Source organism: Candoia aspera, chromosome 6 (assembly GCF_035149785.1).
Source record: "Candoia aspera isolate rCanAsp1 chromosome 6, rCanAsp1.hap2, whole genome shotgun sequence".
Classification (NCBI taxonomy): Eukaryota; Metazoa; Chordata; class Lepidosauria; order Squamata; family Boidae; genus Candoia; species Candoia aspera.
The window spans coordinates 47,768,560-47,784,847 of NC_086158.1; the positions used below are offsets into that span (position 1 = coordinate 47,768,560).

Here is a 16,288-nt window from a genome sequence, read left to right on the forward strand (position 1 = left end):
TGTGTGTGTGTGTATGTATATATATAGGCAGGTTGGGTAAAAATAAATATGTGAGCTAATGATGTAGACTTACTGGTTCAGCTAGATTAAATATGGTTTATACTTACACATTTGGAGGATAATTTTAACATAAACATTTCCTGTTCAGGCTATGCACCAGACAGGTTCTCAATGAATATTTTTTATTAAATAACTATTTACAATAAATAAGTCCTTGATGTGCAAAAACTTGGTGAAACAAGCCCAATTGGAACACAGCAGGGCAGGGAACTGGACCTTCCACTGTAAAAGTTGACTGGATTCAATTGGAATGCAAGGCTGGAGGCAACTGTTCTCGAATTGGAACAGTACTGGTTGGTACTGGTGCTGAATCACTGGCTCAATGGACCTAGAAGCAGAACTACGAGCAGCAGACAGGAATGAGCTGAGGACTTGGAACAGGACTCAAACTTGGAACAAGGTTAGACTGGGCTGAGGATTCTGGGCCAGGCTGGGTACTCTGAACTGAGGGCTTGGAGACAAGGCTTGAAACTTGAACAAGGCTGGATTTGACTGGAAGCCCCTGACTGAGCTGGGTTCTCGAGGCTGGAGACTTGGAACAAGGCTTGGAACTTGAAACTAGGCTGGACTTGGCTGGAAGCACCAGACAGGCTAGATTCTCTGGATTGGGTGTCTTGGAGCAAGGCTTGGAACTTGGAGCAAGGCTGGACTCGGCTGGAAGCACCAGACTAGGCTGGATTCTCTGGACGGGCATCTTGGAGCAAGATTTGGAACTTGGAGCTAGGCTGGACTTGGCTGGAACCCCTGGAGTGGCCAGGAACACGGATCCTGAACAAGATAGTTGTGAAAAACCCAAACTTGGCTGAGTCTGCGAAGCGCGGTTGCACCAGACTGAGGACAAGCGGCAATGCGGGAACCTCTTGGCTTGACTACGCTGCTGTGGAGATTGCGGAGTTTCAAGGCTGGATGCGAGGTGAAGCATGGCTGATGCTGGTTCCTTGGTTGTAGCAGACACAAGATTCAATTCCTCTTTGGAGTGGAGCTCAGGCGCTGATTCCTCTTTGGCCACAGACGCTGCCTCTGACGCTGGTAAGGACTCTTCTTCCGAAGCTGCAGGCTTAGAGGATTGGTTGTCTCCAGCAGCTCACTCTCTGTGCGGCTGCCTTTTATCCCGATCTTTGGCGTGCTTGGAGTCTCCTGTAGCCAATCAGGCTGCCTTCTCCTGCATGCGTTTTTCAGCTTGTTGTTGGCACGCGCTGATTGGTGTATTCAAATCCTCCCCCAAATCTTGCCCAATCAGTGCCGTGGATTCTTCCTGCGCTGCTGACTCAGCCTGGAGTTTTGTTTTCCTGGTTTCAGACTGGTAAGTTTCCATTTCCTCCTCTGACTCTGAAGGAGTTTCACTTTTGGAGTCAGAGGCAAGCTTGGTTCTGACAAACACCCTGACACTAACCATATTTGTTTGGAAATATAATTTGCTTCCAGCTAGGTATATCTCAAGCAGTTATGCAGTTTTCAGATTTATATACAGGGTCCCATAGACCAATCACAATATATTTTATTAATTTTTTTTCCCAGAGGAAATGTTACTGTACTTAGGAATATTCAAAGGGGATGCGTCAAACAAGTATGAAAGTGTTTAGAAGAAAATAGCAACCATTTCAAATATTTAATGTAATTTATATAATAAATTGTCTGTGGGGTCTGACTTATGTTACCCCTGTGTGTATATAATTGTGAGTATGTATAGGATGCACTTTAGTGTTATCCATGGACTCTTGCAGAACCTTTAATTATTCCAAGGTTTCTTTAAAATAACAATATGGTAAGATTTAGCACAAAAATTATGAATTAAAGATATGATTGGGAAGATACTTTCAGAATGTTCTTATGTTGTGACTGGCTTGCGCATATGGCAGATAAAAGGAGATCCTCTGTAATCTTTTAAGGCTTATTTCAGAAGCCTTCCAAGAGACTAATTTAACACAATAGCAAAATGAGTAATTTGTAATTGTAAGATGTAGATTGTAACTATAAGTGTATTGTCTAGATTATGCAGATTATATACACATAGATAACATACCATATATATGTAGTTAACACAGCATTAACATAATATATTGATGGCATTATAGTAAGTGAATAAATTAAGGGAAAATTTTAAATTATAAACAAGGTTGGTGTTCATTCCTACATATGGTTTGCTGCTTCAGATCTTACCACAAGAAATCTCTAATATGAAAAGAAAGAAAAGTTTATTCATAAAATTTATATGCTGCCTGTCTCCCAGCGACTCTTTAAAATTAAATCTTGTATTCATCTGTTGCGTCACCTAATTGCCCTTGTTGTCTAAGTTCTGTCAGTTTGAGATCTCTGATTATTTTGCTTAAACATGTGGATTTCGATGATAAATGCAAAGAAATAATGTTGAACATTGAAATTTATCAGACCAGAGAGCCCTTTAGAATGACAGGATAAATGATAGATAAGAAAAACTCCTACCTTTTCCTAATAGGGTTAGTATGATGTCTCAGGGTATTGTAGGCATATCTGGTTCAAGTATAGTCCTGTTCCTATAAGCATCCTGATGTGATCCTGAAGTAAATATAGACTATAAATAAATGTAAATTATTGGGTTAGTGAGAGCCAGTTTGGTGTAGTGGTTAAGGCATCAGACTAGAAACCAGGAGACCATGAGTTCTAGTCCCACCTTACGTACAAAGCCAGCTGGGTGACCTTGGGCCAGTCACTTATTCTCAGCCCTAGGACGAAGGCAGTGGCAAACCACTTATGAAAACCTGCCAAGAAAACTGCAAGGACTTGTCCAGGCAGTCTCCAAGAATCAGACACAATTGAATGGATAAAAAAAAAAAGGGTTAGTAGTACAGACAGTATATGACAGAGACAATGTAAGCTAATATTCAGACGAGCTTCCACTGGTAGGTGTTCAGATGCTGCTTGAAGAAGTTTTGCATGTTGAAGTGTTCTCAACATGCAAGACTCAAAAACGGGTGGGAAAAAGTTGTTTAAAATACAAGGGGAGGAGAAAGAAATGCAGAATAGTTAACATAATATGGTTGATTGCTACATTCTTAGGAGCTGATCTTCATCATTATAAGAGCTTATTTCACATCTTCAGTGAAAGTAAGTTACCTATCTGAGCCTTATCCTTAAATCCTCAATTTTTAAGCTCATGAGCATTCTTAGGGAGAAATATATTATAGAGCCAGTTTGGTCTAGTGGTCAAGCCAATGGGCTAGAAACAGGAGTCTATGAGTTCTAGTCCTGCACGAAAGCTGGCTGGATGACCTTAGGCCAGCCACTCTCTCTCCGCCCAACTCACCTCACAGGGTTGCTGTTGTGGGGAAAATAGGAGGAGGAAGGAGCGTTAGGTATGTTCACCACCTTGAGTTATTTATAAAGATAATAAAGGCGGGATAATCAATCAATCAATCAATAAATTGCCATTCCCACCATGAACTTCTGACATTTATCTGTCTGTCTGTCTGTCTGTCTGTCTGTCTGTCTGTCTGTCTATCTATCTATCTATCTATCTAATTTATCCCCGCCCATCTCCTCCTGTCGGAGGCCTCTGGGCGGTTTAATGTTTAATATACATTTACTAGTATATACTGCTATGATAGCCACTATTTTACTCCATGCTGTCGTAACTTCTAGATTGGACTAAGAGATTGCCTTCTGAAGGTAAAATCTCAAAATACAACTGTCAGACTGCTCAGCGGGAATGCTTGCTTTGAGCATATAGCATTGGTTAATTCAGGGCTCACTCCGCAAAGGATCGTTACCTTGTCGTGGTGCTGGAGCTTGAGCACCTCAATGATGCCATGAGCTAAACCGTGAAGGGCCACCCAAGACGGGAAGGTCATGACAGAGAGGTCAGACTAAATGCGATCCCTGGGGAAGGTAATGGCAACCCACCCCAGTATTCTTGCCGTGAAAACTAAATGGATCAGTACAACCAGAGATATGTCGGTATACCATCGGAAGATGAGACCCCCAGGTCGGAAGATGGTCAAAATGCTACTGGGGAGGAACAGAGGATGAGCTCAACTAGCCCCAGTCGTGATGACGCAGCTAGCTCAAAGCCGAAAGGACGGTTAGCGGCCGACGGTGCTGGTGGTGAACGGCGAATCCGATGTTCTAAGGATCAACACACCATTGGAACCTGGAATGTAAGATCTATGAGCCAGGGCAAATTGGATGTAGTTATTGGTGAGATGTCAAGATTAAAGATAGACATTCTGGGCGTCAGTGAACTGAAATGGACTGGAATGGGCCACTTCACATCAAATGACCACCAGATCTACTACTGTGGACAAGAGGACCACAGAAGAAATGGAGTAGCCTTCATAATTAATAGTAAAGTGGCTAAAGCAGTGCTTGGATACAACCCCAAAAACGACAGAATGATCTCAATTCGAATTCAGGGCAAGCCATCTAACATCACAGTGATCCAAATATACGCCCCAACCACAAATGCTGAAGAAGCTGAAGTAGAGCAGTTCTATGAGGATCTGCAGCACCTACTGGACAACACGCCTAAAAGAGATGTTATTTTCATCACAGGAGACTGGAATGCTAAGGTGGGCAGTCAAATGACACCTCGAATTACAGGTAAGCATGGCCTGGGAGAACAAAACGAAGCAGGACATAGGCTGATAGAATTTTGCCAAGACAATTCACTCTGCATAACAAACACTCTCTTCCAACAACCTAAGAGACGGCTTTACACATGGACTTCACCAGATGGACAACACCGAAATCAGATTGATTACATCCTTTGCAGCCAAAGGTGGCGGACATCTGTACAGTCGGTAAAAACTAGGCCTGGAGCTGACTGTAGTTCAGACCATGAACTTCTTCTTGCACAATTTAGGATCAGACTAAAGAGATTAGGGAAGACCCACAGATCAGCTAGATATGAGCTCACGAATATTCCTCAGGAATATGCAGTGGAGGTGAAGAATAGATTTAAGGGACTGGACTTAGTAGATAGGGTCCCGGAAGAACTCTGGACAGAAGTTGGCAGCATTGTTCAGGAGGCGGCAACAAAATACATCCCAAAGAAAGAGAAAACCAAGAAGGCAAAATGGCTGTCTGCTGAGACACTAGAAGTAGCCCAAGAAAGAAGGAAAGCAAAAGGCAACAGCGATAGGGGGAGATATGCCCAATTAAATGCAAAATTCCAGAGGTTAGCCAGAAGAGATAAGGAATTATTTTTAAACAAGCAATGCGCGGAAGTGGAAGAAGACAATAGAATAGGAAGGACAAGAGACCTCTTCCAGAAAATTAGAAACATTGGAGGTAAATTCCAGGCAAAAATGGGTATGATCAAAAACAAAGATGGCAAGGACCTAACAGAAGAAGAAGAGATCAAGAAAAGGTGGCAAGAATATACAGAAGACCTGTATAGGAAGGATAACAATATCGGGGATAGCTTTGACGGTGTGGTCAGTGAGCTAGAGCCAGACATCCTGAAGAGTGAGGTTGAGTGGGCCTTAAGAAGCATTGCTAATAACAAGGCAGCAGGAGAAGACGGCATCCCAGCTGAACTGTTCAAAATCTTGCAAGATGATGCTGTCAAGGTAATGCATGCTATATGCCAGCAAATTTGGAAAACACAAGAATGGCCATCAGACTGGAAAAAATCAACTTATATCCCCATACCAAAAAAGGGAAACACTAAAGAATGTTCAAACTATCGAACAGTGGCACTCATTTCACATGCCAGTAAGGTAATGCTCAAGATCCTGCAAGGTAGACTTCAGCAGTTCATGGAGCGAGAATTGCCAGATGCACAAGCTGGGTTTAGAAAAGGCAGAGGAACTAGAGACCAAATTGCCAATATCCGCTGGATAATGGAAAAAGCCAGGGAGTTTCAGAAAAACATCTATTTCTGTTTTATTGACTATTCTAAAGCCTTTGACTGTGTGGACCATAACAAATTGTGGCAAGTTCTTAGTGGTATGGGGATACCAAGTCATCTTGTATGCCTCCTGAAGAATCTGTATAACGACCAAGTAGCAACAGTAAGAACAGACCACGGAACAACGGACTGGTTTAAGATTGGGAAAGGAGTACGGCAGGGCTGTATACTCTCACCCTACCTATTCAACTTGTATGCAGAACACATCATGAGACAAGCTGGTCTTGAGGAATCCAAGGCTGGAGTTAAAATCTCTGGAAGAAACATTAACAATCTCAGATATGCAGATGATACCACTTTGATGGCTGAAAGTGAAGAGGAACTGAGGAGCCTTATGATGAAGGTGAAAGAAGAAAGTGCAAAAGCTGGCTTGCAGCTAAACCTCAAAAAAACCAAGATTATGGCAACCAGCTTGATTGATAACTGGCAAATAGAGGGAGAAAATGTAGAAGCAGTGAAAGACTTTGTATTCCTAGGTGCAAAGATTACTGCAGATGCTGACTGCAGTCAGGAAATCAGAAGACGCTTAATCCTTGGGAGAAGAGCAATGACAAATCTCGATAAAATAGTTAAGAGCAGAGACATCACACTGACAACAAAGGCCCGCATAGTTAAAGCAATGGTGTTCCCTGTAGTAACATATGGCTGCGAGAGCTGGACCATAAGGAAGGCTGAGCGAAGGAAGATCGATGCTTTTGAACTGTGGTGTTGGAGGAAAATTCTGAGAGTGCCTTGGACTGCAAGAAGATCCAACCAGTCCATCCTCCAGGAAATAAAGCCAGACTGCTCACTTGAGGGAATGATATTAAAGGCAAAACTGAAATACTTTGGCCACATAATGAGAAGACAGGACACCCTGGAGAAGATGCTGATGCTAGGGAGAGTGGAAGGCAAAAGGAAGAGGGGCCGACCAAGGGCAAGATGGATGGATGATATTCTAGAGGTGACGGACTCGTCCCTGGGGGAGCTGGGGATGTTGACGACCGACAGGAAGCTCTGGCGTGGGCTGGTCCATGAAGTCACGAAGAGTCGGAAGCGACTAAACGAATAAACAACAACAAACAAATTCAGGGCTCAATTCAGTGTGCTAGTATTGACATTTAAAATCTTTCATGGCTTGGGTCAGGTGTAACTAAGGGACTGCCTAAAATCATAACTGGAGGTTCTTTTCTACCTTTGCCACATAGAGAAATAACCATTTCAATGCTAACCCTACAGTGGTCTCCCCAGGCAAGATCTCCTATAGTCATCTTATTTTGACACCAGGCAAAGAACTTTTTTTTATTTTTCCTGCCCTTTTTCCAAATTACCTTATATGACATAATCTCTTTTTTTTATATATTTGTATTATTTGGGTATTGCTTGGTCATGAAGCATATAGTTGAAGGGCAAGATATAAATAGTCATGTAAAATAAAGTAACTTCAGTGTTGAATAATATCTTTGAACTGATTCTCTGGTGTCTCTGCGACCAAGATGAAATCTGTATGTTTTGTTTAAAGTTGATCACATGCAGAGGAATGCAGTCAAATTATAATGGTGACAAAGTGCCGGAAAAGGGAGTCGAACTGAAGAGTAAGAATAATTGAGCCACAGGCAGTGGGCAAAGAGCTGGGAATACTGGTTTGGCCAGGCCTCAGGGCCAGGTTACACATTCTCCCATACATTAATAGCCACAAGAGATCTTTGTTTAAAGGGGGATTTTTTCCCCTCTTTGGAGCACTTTGTCATTTTTGAAACAATAGTAGTCCTTGGGAAAAGAGGAATAGGTAAGAAGGATAACTGTATTTCTTCTACTGTGTAGTTTAGACGTCTTTCATGTTTCATAGTTACAAATATTAACTGAATTCTCAATGAAATCCTTAGTCATTAGAACATCCCAATTCATCCTTTAGTAATAATAAAAATCTTTCAATTATCATCTGATTTAACAAAGCAAGCCAAACACACGCACATGTGCTGACACAAATCCTAAATACACTTACTAGGGATTAAGCCCAATTGAACATAGGATATGAATATTATTGCATAACAAATGCCACTTATTTTATGTCAAACAAATTCTCAACACAGTGAAAATGGGATAATTGTTAAAATAAACAAATTTGAGATGATACATAAAATTTCCCAAACCCATGAAAATTAACAGGCAACTTTTACTGTTTTGAATTGGCGTGTTTAAAAAATTATGTTGTAAAATCAGTATAATGGTTTAAGTTGTCTAAAACTTAGCACTACCCAGTAAACAATGCTAAATGTCCCTTTAATTCTAACACAGTTTGTTGGGACACCAAAAGAAAACAGTTTAAAAGCAGCACTTTGTGTGTGTGTTTCTATTGTTTTAAATGTATTATTCATGATTTTTGAGGTCTGTCCAGTGATGCATGAAAAGAGCTTTTTCTTTGTTATCCCTCACAGCTAATGGGAAGTCGGAGATCTTCAGTTCACCGTCATGTTTGATGGATGGATTGCTAGAAAATCTCCAATTGCAGCCTTTTTGTTTGTTTATTTGGCAGCAGAACCTAGTTCATGTTTCCACTCCTACTTATTTACTTATTTATATACTTCTATGACTTCTTCTGTGATAGTCTTGAATTTCCAGTATAATGAAGAATGAAAGATAATCTCACAGCAAGATGCTATGTATCTCTCTTTTTTAAAGTAACTCTTGTGATAGATAGGGATAGATTCCTTTAGCACACACACATTTTGTTGAGCTTTAAATGCCTTACATTTTGTCTTGTGCTTTGTAATGGCCTTGGGAAGCAAGAGTAGTGGCCTTGAAAAAGTAAGTATCAGACTTAGCCATTGTTGTTTGCTATCGTGGCCTTGTTTTGAAGGGTAAAACTAGACCATAAGTGTTTAATGGAAAATAGATTTTTGTATCAAAATTTGTACAAAAATGTTGCATGCAGATGTATAGAATTGGCCTAGATTAATGTTACTTTTGCTAGGCTTACCTTTAAAGATTCTAAAGTTACATCTAATGGTATAGACACTCCCACCTCTCCAGATCTACTGTATTATGGAAAATCTGAGAATTTTGGTTGAGTTACTGGAAGAGAATATTTGGAATGATAGTGAAAAGTATGTATTGGATCTGGGCCGAGTTGGACTCCGAGCGTGAGACAGAGTTGGAAGAGATACCCAGGGAATCTTACCAGGTTATCTGGGACCAGTTCGATCCTGTTGAACCTGAGGAATTGGACAGGATCCTCTGGACTGTAAATGCTACCACTTGCCAATTAGATCCATGTCCCTCCTGGCTGGTGAAAGCAGCCCAGGAGGTGACATGTGGCTGGGTCCAGGCGATGGTAAATACATCCTTGAGAGAGGGAGTGTTCCCAGCAGCCTTTAAGGAAGCGCTGGTGCGCCCCCTCCTCAAGAAACAATCGCTGGACCCTACTATACTGGACAATTTTCTCCCAGTCTCCCACCTTCCCTTTCTGGGGAAGGTGGTTGAGAAAGTGGTGGCTTTACAGCTCCAGAGGATCCTGGAGGAAGCAGATTATCTAGACCCCTTTCAGTCAGGTTTCAGGCCCGGTTATGGGACAGAAACGGCATTGGTCACACTTATGGATGACCTCTGGCAGGAGTGGGATGGAGGCAGTGCATCTATCCTTGCTCTTCTTGACCTCTCAGTGGCTTTTGATACCATCGACCATGGTATCCTTGTGGACCGACTTAGGGAGTTGGGGGTGGGCAGCATGGTTCTACGCTGGTTCACCTCCTTCCTCCAGGGTTGGTCCCAGTCGGTGTTGATAGGGAGCGAGAGATCCAGCCTGCGGTCCCTACTTTGTGGGGTGCCGCAGGATTCGGTACTCTCTCCACTCCTTTTTAATATCTACATGAAACCACTGGGTGAGATCATCTATCACTACGGGGTGAGGTATCATCAATATGCAGATGATACCCAATTATACATCTCCATCCCGGTGAAATAAGTGATGCCGTGACCACCCTTTCCGAGTGCCTGGGGGCTGTGGGGGCCTGGATGGGGGACAACAGGTTGCAGCTGAAAGCGGGGAAGACTGAGTGGCTGTGGATTAATGGCTCCTCGATTTCTGGGAAATTGTCATCCTTAATTCTGGATGAGGTTGCACTGCCCCAGACAGACCTGGTGCGTAACTTGCGGGTCCTCCTGGACTCACAGCTCCTGCTTGAAGAGCAGGTGGCAGTCGTGGCTAGGAGGGCCTTTACGGAACTTCGGGTTGTGCGCCAGTTATGCCCTTTCCTGGAGTGAGAGGCCCTTCAGACAGTCACTCATGCCCTGGTTATCTCCCATATAGACTACTGCAATGCATTCTACATGCAGCTACCCTTGAAGAGTATCCGGAAGCTACAGCTGGTGCAAAATGTAGCCGCGCAGGCGATCTTAGGTATTCCAAGATCAGCACATGTCAGCCCTTTGCTCCGCAAGCTGTATTGGTTGCCAGTATGCTTCCGGGTCCAATTCAAGGTGTTGGTTATCACCTTTAAAGCCCTACATGGCACGGGTCCAGGTTACCTAAGGGACCGTCTCATCCCTATAATATCAACCCGTCCCACCTGGTCATGCAGAGAGGGCATGCTAAGTGTCATGTTCACTGATTCAATGTAGTTTATACATCGTAACGTTTCACATGCCATGGCACTGACGCACGTTTCTGTTTGGGAGGGAGCTGCTGTGAGACCTTGTACCAAGCTCTGTATGTGAAATCAGTACAATGGAATGTGTTTGGGTTATTTTATCTGCTCGAGGACTTTTCCCGCAGACCATCAGAAACCGTTAGGAGCACCTGGGATTGTGGACTTGGGAAGATTCTAAGCGGGAGGGATTTCATTTTCACCTAGGGTTTTTAGTTTGAATTTGGCGCGCTTTTATCATTCTCAGCTTTCTTTGTGATCCTACATGCTGTTCTTTAATAAATCAGATATTTTTGAATTCCAACTTAGAGTCTGATGGTGTTTTAGAATAGGCAACCATTACACTAAGGACCCCGTCTGTAAGAGAACTCCATCTGGCGGGGTCCAGGAGGTGGGCCTTCTCAGCAACAGCCCCTGCCCTTTGGAATATCCTTTCCCCAGAAGTGAGATTGGCTCTCTCCCTCCTGGACTTTAGGAAACAACTAAAGACCTGGTTCTGTCATCATGCCTGGGGCGGGAGGGAAAGTAGTCATTCCTAGGGATGGCTAGTCTCTTAGAAGCACCCTGCTCTGCTTGCGAATCACAGAGAACTTTTAGCCATTGGGTTCTTAATATATTTATTTTATTATGTATTATAGTATTTTATAGTTTTATATTTATCTTATTTATGTTTTACTGTAAACCACCCAGAGTCCCTTGTGGGAGGTGGGCGGTGATAAATTTGTTTGTTTGATTGATTGATTGATTGATTGATTGATTGATTAAATAAATAAATAAATAAATAAATAAATAAATGTACAAGCAAAGCCTTGAATGTCAACATATTCTTCAGTGGACCAACATATGCCAATAAATAAGCATTATTGGATAAAGAAGAAATAACTCTTTGTTACAAGTAATTTGCAGGCCAAAATTTAACAATAAGGATGACCAGAATAAGGGGAGAGGAAAGGGTGAAGTAAGGGTAATGAAGGATGGAACATGCAGTAACACCTGCATAAGCTAGACTATTGAAGTTGACACTAGCTAATTAGCCTGAACTCACCTTTGTAGCTCCATGAGAACAAAATCCTTCCAAATTTGTGTTAATAATAAACAGCTACAATAACTCTAGTTCTGTAACTTGCCATGCATTTGAGGAGTTGGTGCTCAAGAGCTCGGTGATGAAAGGCACAAGGCCATGATAAAAGCATTTCTGAAGTTTGCTTCTCCCACTGTTATATATGCCTTTAAAAATAGTTTTATTTCATGCAGAAGATTTAAGGGATACACATTCTTTACTTTGTCAATCCAACAGGTACTAAATTTAGACTCTGACCTCTTGATAGTGTTAGTTAAACAAAACCTTGGTCTGTGACTGATCTTGTTCCTTCATAATTTAAAAATGTAATACTTGTTTCCTACCCTCTGTATTGTTTTGGGCAGGTACCACTTGCTCTGTCTGCATTGGACTAGTTTTTAGCTTTGAGCTTTACTTATGACTTTATTCCTCTGCATGAGGATTCATTGTAAACCACATGCTTTGAAATGGAAATAAACTGTAAGCGATGACTTGGAAAAAAGGAATGAGAAAGTGACCAGGAAAAAAAGGGTCCGAGTTTAATATTGACCAGAAAAAGAAGCTGGCCAGTTTAATAGCCAGTTTATTAAACTGACCCTTCCCCCTCCCCACTCCAAAAAACACAGGATTTGTAGAACCATCATAACAATATTTATGCAGCAATAAGACAAATTCGTATTTAAAGTAATTTTAAACAAAGATAGATACCAGGCTCCTAAAATTATGCATCAGAATATCAAAAGCATATGATAACTATGGGAAGAAACACTGTTCATTCACATCCTCTGAAAGGGTGGAAAATAATAACATGCATATATCAAAGACTGCCAAATTGTTGGAAATATATATGGTCAGTGTAATGCGCTAGAAGCTTTCTACCTGGAAGATTTTAAGGAGTGTAGTTGCTTGTGTACTAGGACTGCAAGTATATTCTATTGCTATGAAGTGGATTACATTGACTAGCTAATTCTGTTTCCCTTTTCCTTTGAAAACTGGAACAGTAATAAAATCACCAGTTCTTTGTGGTCATACCATAATTTTCATGGAGTCCTACCTGGCCCTGACGTTACATTGTCTTTTCTTCCTGCAGAGTGGCTGGGGTCTCAGTGAAGGAAAGGGTCAAAGTTTCTCAAAATTGGAGGCTTGGACGCTGTCGAAGAATTCCACTCCTCAGATGGAAACGCAAGCAAGTGATTCCTTTTCTTTCCTCACCCTACTATCTACAGCTAGAGTTACCTTTCTTTGGAGTTCATTCTATTTTTGGTCTCTGTTGGGCTGTTACATTGAATTTGGACATTTTGTGATTGCTTATTGTAAGGCTCTACTAGCTTGTATCACTAACATTCTTTTAATATTCCAGTTCCCAATAAATTCTTACTCTCAGTTTTATGTAGTAGTAGTAGTTGAGTTTTATGTTATCTTTCTCCTGTTACTTAAATGAACAAAGTGGTGGATTACTGGTTTAAATAGGGTTGACTAAAATCTGGTGAGAAAATAGCCTCCCTGTCATTACTCCTTGGTCCAAGAGGGGTAAGGACTTTTCCACATAATATGTTTTCCAGTACAACAAATATACAGTTATTGGCCATTTTGTTTAGGAAAAACTTCAACCACATTCTTTGAATTGGAATTTATGTTATGAGGACATTGATGCCTCAGCACTTAAGGAACCATATATTGTTTCTTGGAAAATTAAATATTTTCCCTTTAGCTAGTATATTAATGCTGAAGTATCTATTGGAGATTATCTGTGATATTCTTAGAAATGAGTTGTCATCCATCCATCCCACATGACTGCCTCATTTAAGAAACAGGGTTTTTTTGCAAAACAAAAAGACAAACAGTAAAAAAAATACAGAATTAAAAAGAAAAATAGAACAATGGCATACCCAAAAGCAAGAAAAATTGTGTGTGAAATACACACACACACACACACTAATTGATATGCCTTGTACTGAGACTCAAATAAATAAATACACATGTACATATCTTGATTTAATGGACCTTGGTTTAGCAGACTTCTGTTTAACAGACAGACCTACTGGATCTGAATTTCAGACCTGAATTTCAGGTAATAACAAATTTTGCCACAAACAATAAGACAAATCAGTCTGGACAATATTTTCTGTTTCCACTGAAAATAGGTATTACCTGTAAATTAGGTTTTCTTTTGTATGAATGTGTTTTGGGGCTTGAAAGAATCCCATTTGCCATTTAATGGTTATTCAGCTTTAAACACATATAGGGCATACTGTGTGTCTGTATATGTGTGTGTCTGTGTATTTGTGTGTCTGTGTATTCACATGATCTTAATGCAAACATTAGAGTGACTAACTTAAATTGGTAAATGTATTCTTCATTACCATTTTTCCTCAAGCTTTTGGTAGTGTTGTAATTTTTTTTTGCTGGAGCAATTTCCAATATTTTAAATGTCCCTGATCGGACAAAGGAAGCATTTTAGTTTATGGTGTTTTGTGATAACAAAGCTGGCAGTTAACACCAAGAATTGAAGCAATTTCTTAAATTTCATTAGATTATATAGCATAGGAAATATTGGCAATGAACAACAGCAGACTTTTTATAAAACACTGTTGACTGATTTTACCAATTTCTTTCAAAACTTTCAACCAAAAGGACTGGATAACTGACCACTGCCAGAAAAGGCAATAATATATACCATTTTGTGTATAACCTTGCCAAAACACTCTGGAAAAATTAGAATTTAGAATTTATATGGTTCAGTTTTAATGGATTGTAGTGCTGCTTATGAATTATCTTCATAGTCAATTCTTAGTAATTTGTTGAAATTGATTGAAAAGAAATTCTGTACTATAAAGAGAGCAGTGAACTTCATCGAGTTCAAATCCCAAATAATCTTCACAAAGTTTTATTAATACTTTCAAGAGAAACTGGTCATGCTTAGTATAAGAATTTTATATAATGTTAATGAGATTCCCTTGCTATTAAATAAAGTAGATATACACCATTAAATGTTATGAATGGTCTTAATTTATGAGACCTATATATTTTAGAAAGGAATGATTAAACTTAGCCAGGACCAATTTGTGACTTGTTAGGTTGGTATTTTATTTATTTATTTTTTTAGATTACTTTCCACTTCCTCTAATAAACCACTTTGTTGTTCATTTTTTTTGCAAAGTCTACCATTTTATAGAAGGTTTTCCTGTCACAATATTTTTTCTGGTGTAGTTTTTTGTGCTTGTTTTCACATCTTTTGTATGGAAGGGTACATTCTCCCCTGCCTACCCAATTTACCAATATTTTGTTTTAAGTCTGCAAAATAGAAGCATGAATGCATTCCTATAAAGAAGGCTTCTTTTTAATTTGAGTTTATTAGGTTAGGATTAATACAAAATAAAGCATGAATTTTTTAAAAATTGAGAAATTTGAAGTTCTAAAACTATAGAGTTCTAATTTAGGATTTCATTTCACTTGCATTTGAAATCAAACTGATTTTATGATTTCACTTCCTGTTCATGCCCAAGGATCTTCCAACTGAAGGAACCAGACTAATATGTAGACTGAACATTAGGTCTCCTTCAGATGTTGGACTTTACCAAATGTTATGAAATGATTTCTGGATATATATTTTTAGAGAGAAAATGCATTTAGAGATCTATAAGTTGCACAAGAGATTACAAATATGATATATACTATGTTTGCATTGACTTTTATATAGCAGATTTATGCATTAGATATGAATAAATAGCCCATGAAACCATTACCAATTGGAAATTGGCTGATTTCTATTCAAAATATTTTCCCCTCCAGTTTAATGCCCTGGATGCAGCTAGATGGTGACTACCTCTACCTATCCCAAGCAGAAGACATCCATCTTTATTGGCTCCATCCTAAAGATGCCAGTTTGGTATGGTATCCTCAGACAGTTTTCTCTGGTCACCAGGAGGACGTGTGCCGTTTTGTAATTGATAATGGCCATATTATCAGTGGAGGAGGGTAAGTTCTTTGTTGAAGAGAAATAGGGAGGAGAGTGAAGATTGTTGAGCACGTAGCATTGATATATAGATGCTCTTGAACTAGAACAGGAGGAACTGACTTTCAGAGTACCTGCATTATGTGATTGTTTTCTGTTGGTTATGGAGAGAGCTTCAGTGAGCTATATAGTTCCTTACCTTTTCCTCTTACACCAAAATTCAAATAATTGTGCCAGAAGACAAGAAATATGTATGGAATGTATAATGCCTCAGCAGAGAGGCAGAGAGAGATTCTGGATTTTATTCAACATGTATAGAGATAATCTGATTTTCTTAATGCGGAATAGGAATTGTGTGAACATATAATTTTTTTATAACATTTTGTTTAATAATGTTGTGATTCAAGCATATCAAACTGTATCTGTACATGCTGGTAATTTGCATGAAACTAAAATTCTAGATCTGATTTTTTTTAAAGAACATATACCCCGAAAGGCATATTTTTGGATAAATATGTAGATACCTTTTCCCATGCAGAATTTATTAGCATTTTAAATATATACTGAACTCTGTATTTTATTAAACATACATTCTACTGATATGTCTACTATAACTTCTGCTAGAGCCTGGGGAACTGTTCTTCCACTAATTTCCTTTTGTGCTGTAATTTTGCACATACCTGGTGATTGCAGCCTGGAAT

At 39.9% G+C, this 16,288-nt stretch overlaps 1 protein-coding gene across 1 annotated transcript in view; it reads left to right on the forward strand.

The window, feature by feature from the left end:
- FBXW4 (F-box and WD repeat domain containing 4) overlaps positions 1-16,288 on the forward strand; it is a 108,315-nt gene that overhangs the window by 7,124 nt on the left and 84,903 nt on the right. Inside the window, exons 2-3 of the mRNA XM_063307067.1 lie at positions 12,723-12,818; positions 15,425-15,610. Of these exons, the coding sequence (XP_063163137.1) occupies positions 12,723-12,818; positions 15,425-15,610 (282 nt within the window). The remainder of the gene's footprint in view (positions 1-12,722; positions 12,819-15,424; positions 15,611-16,288) is intronic.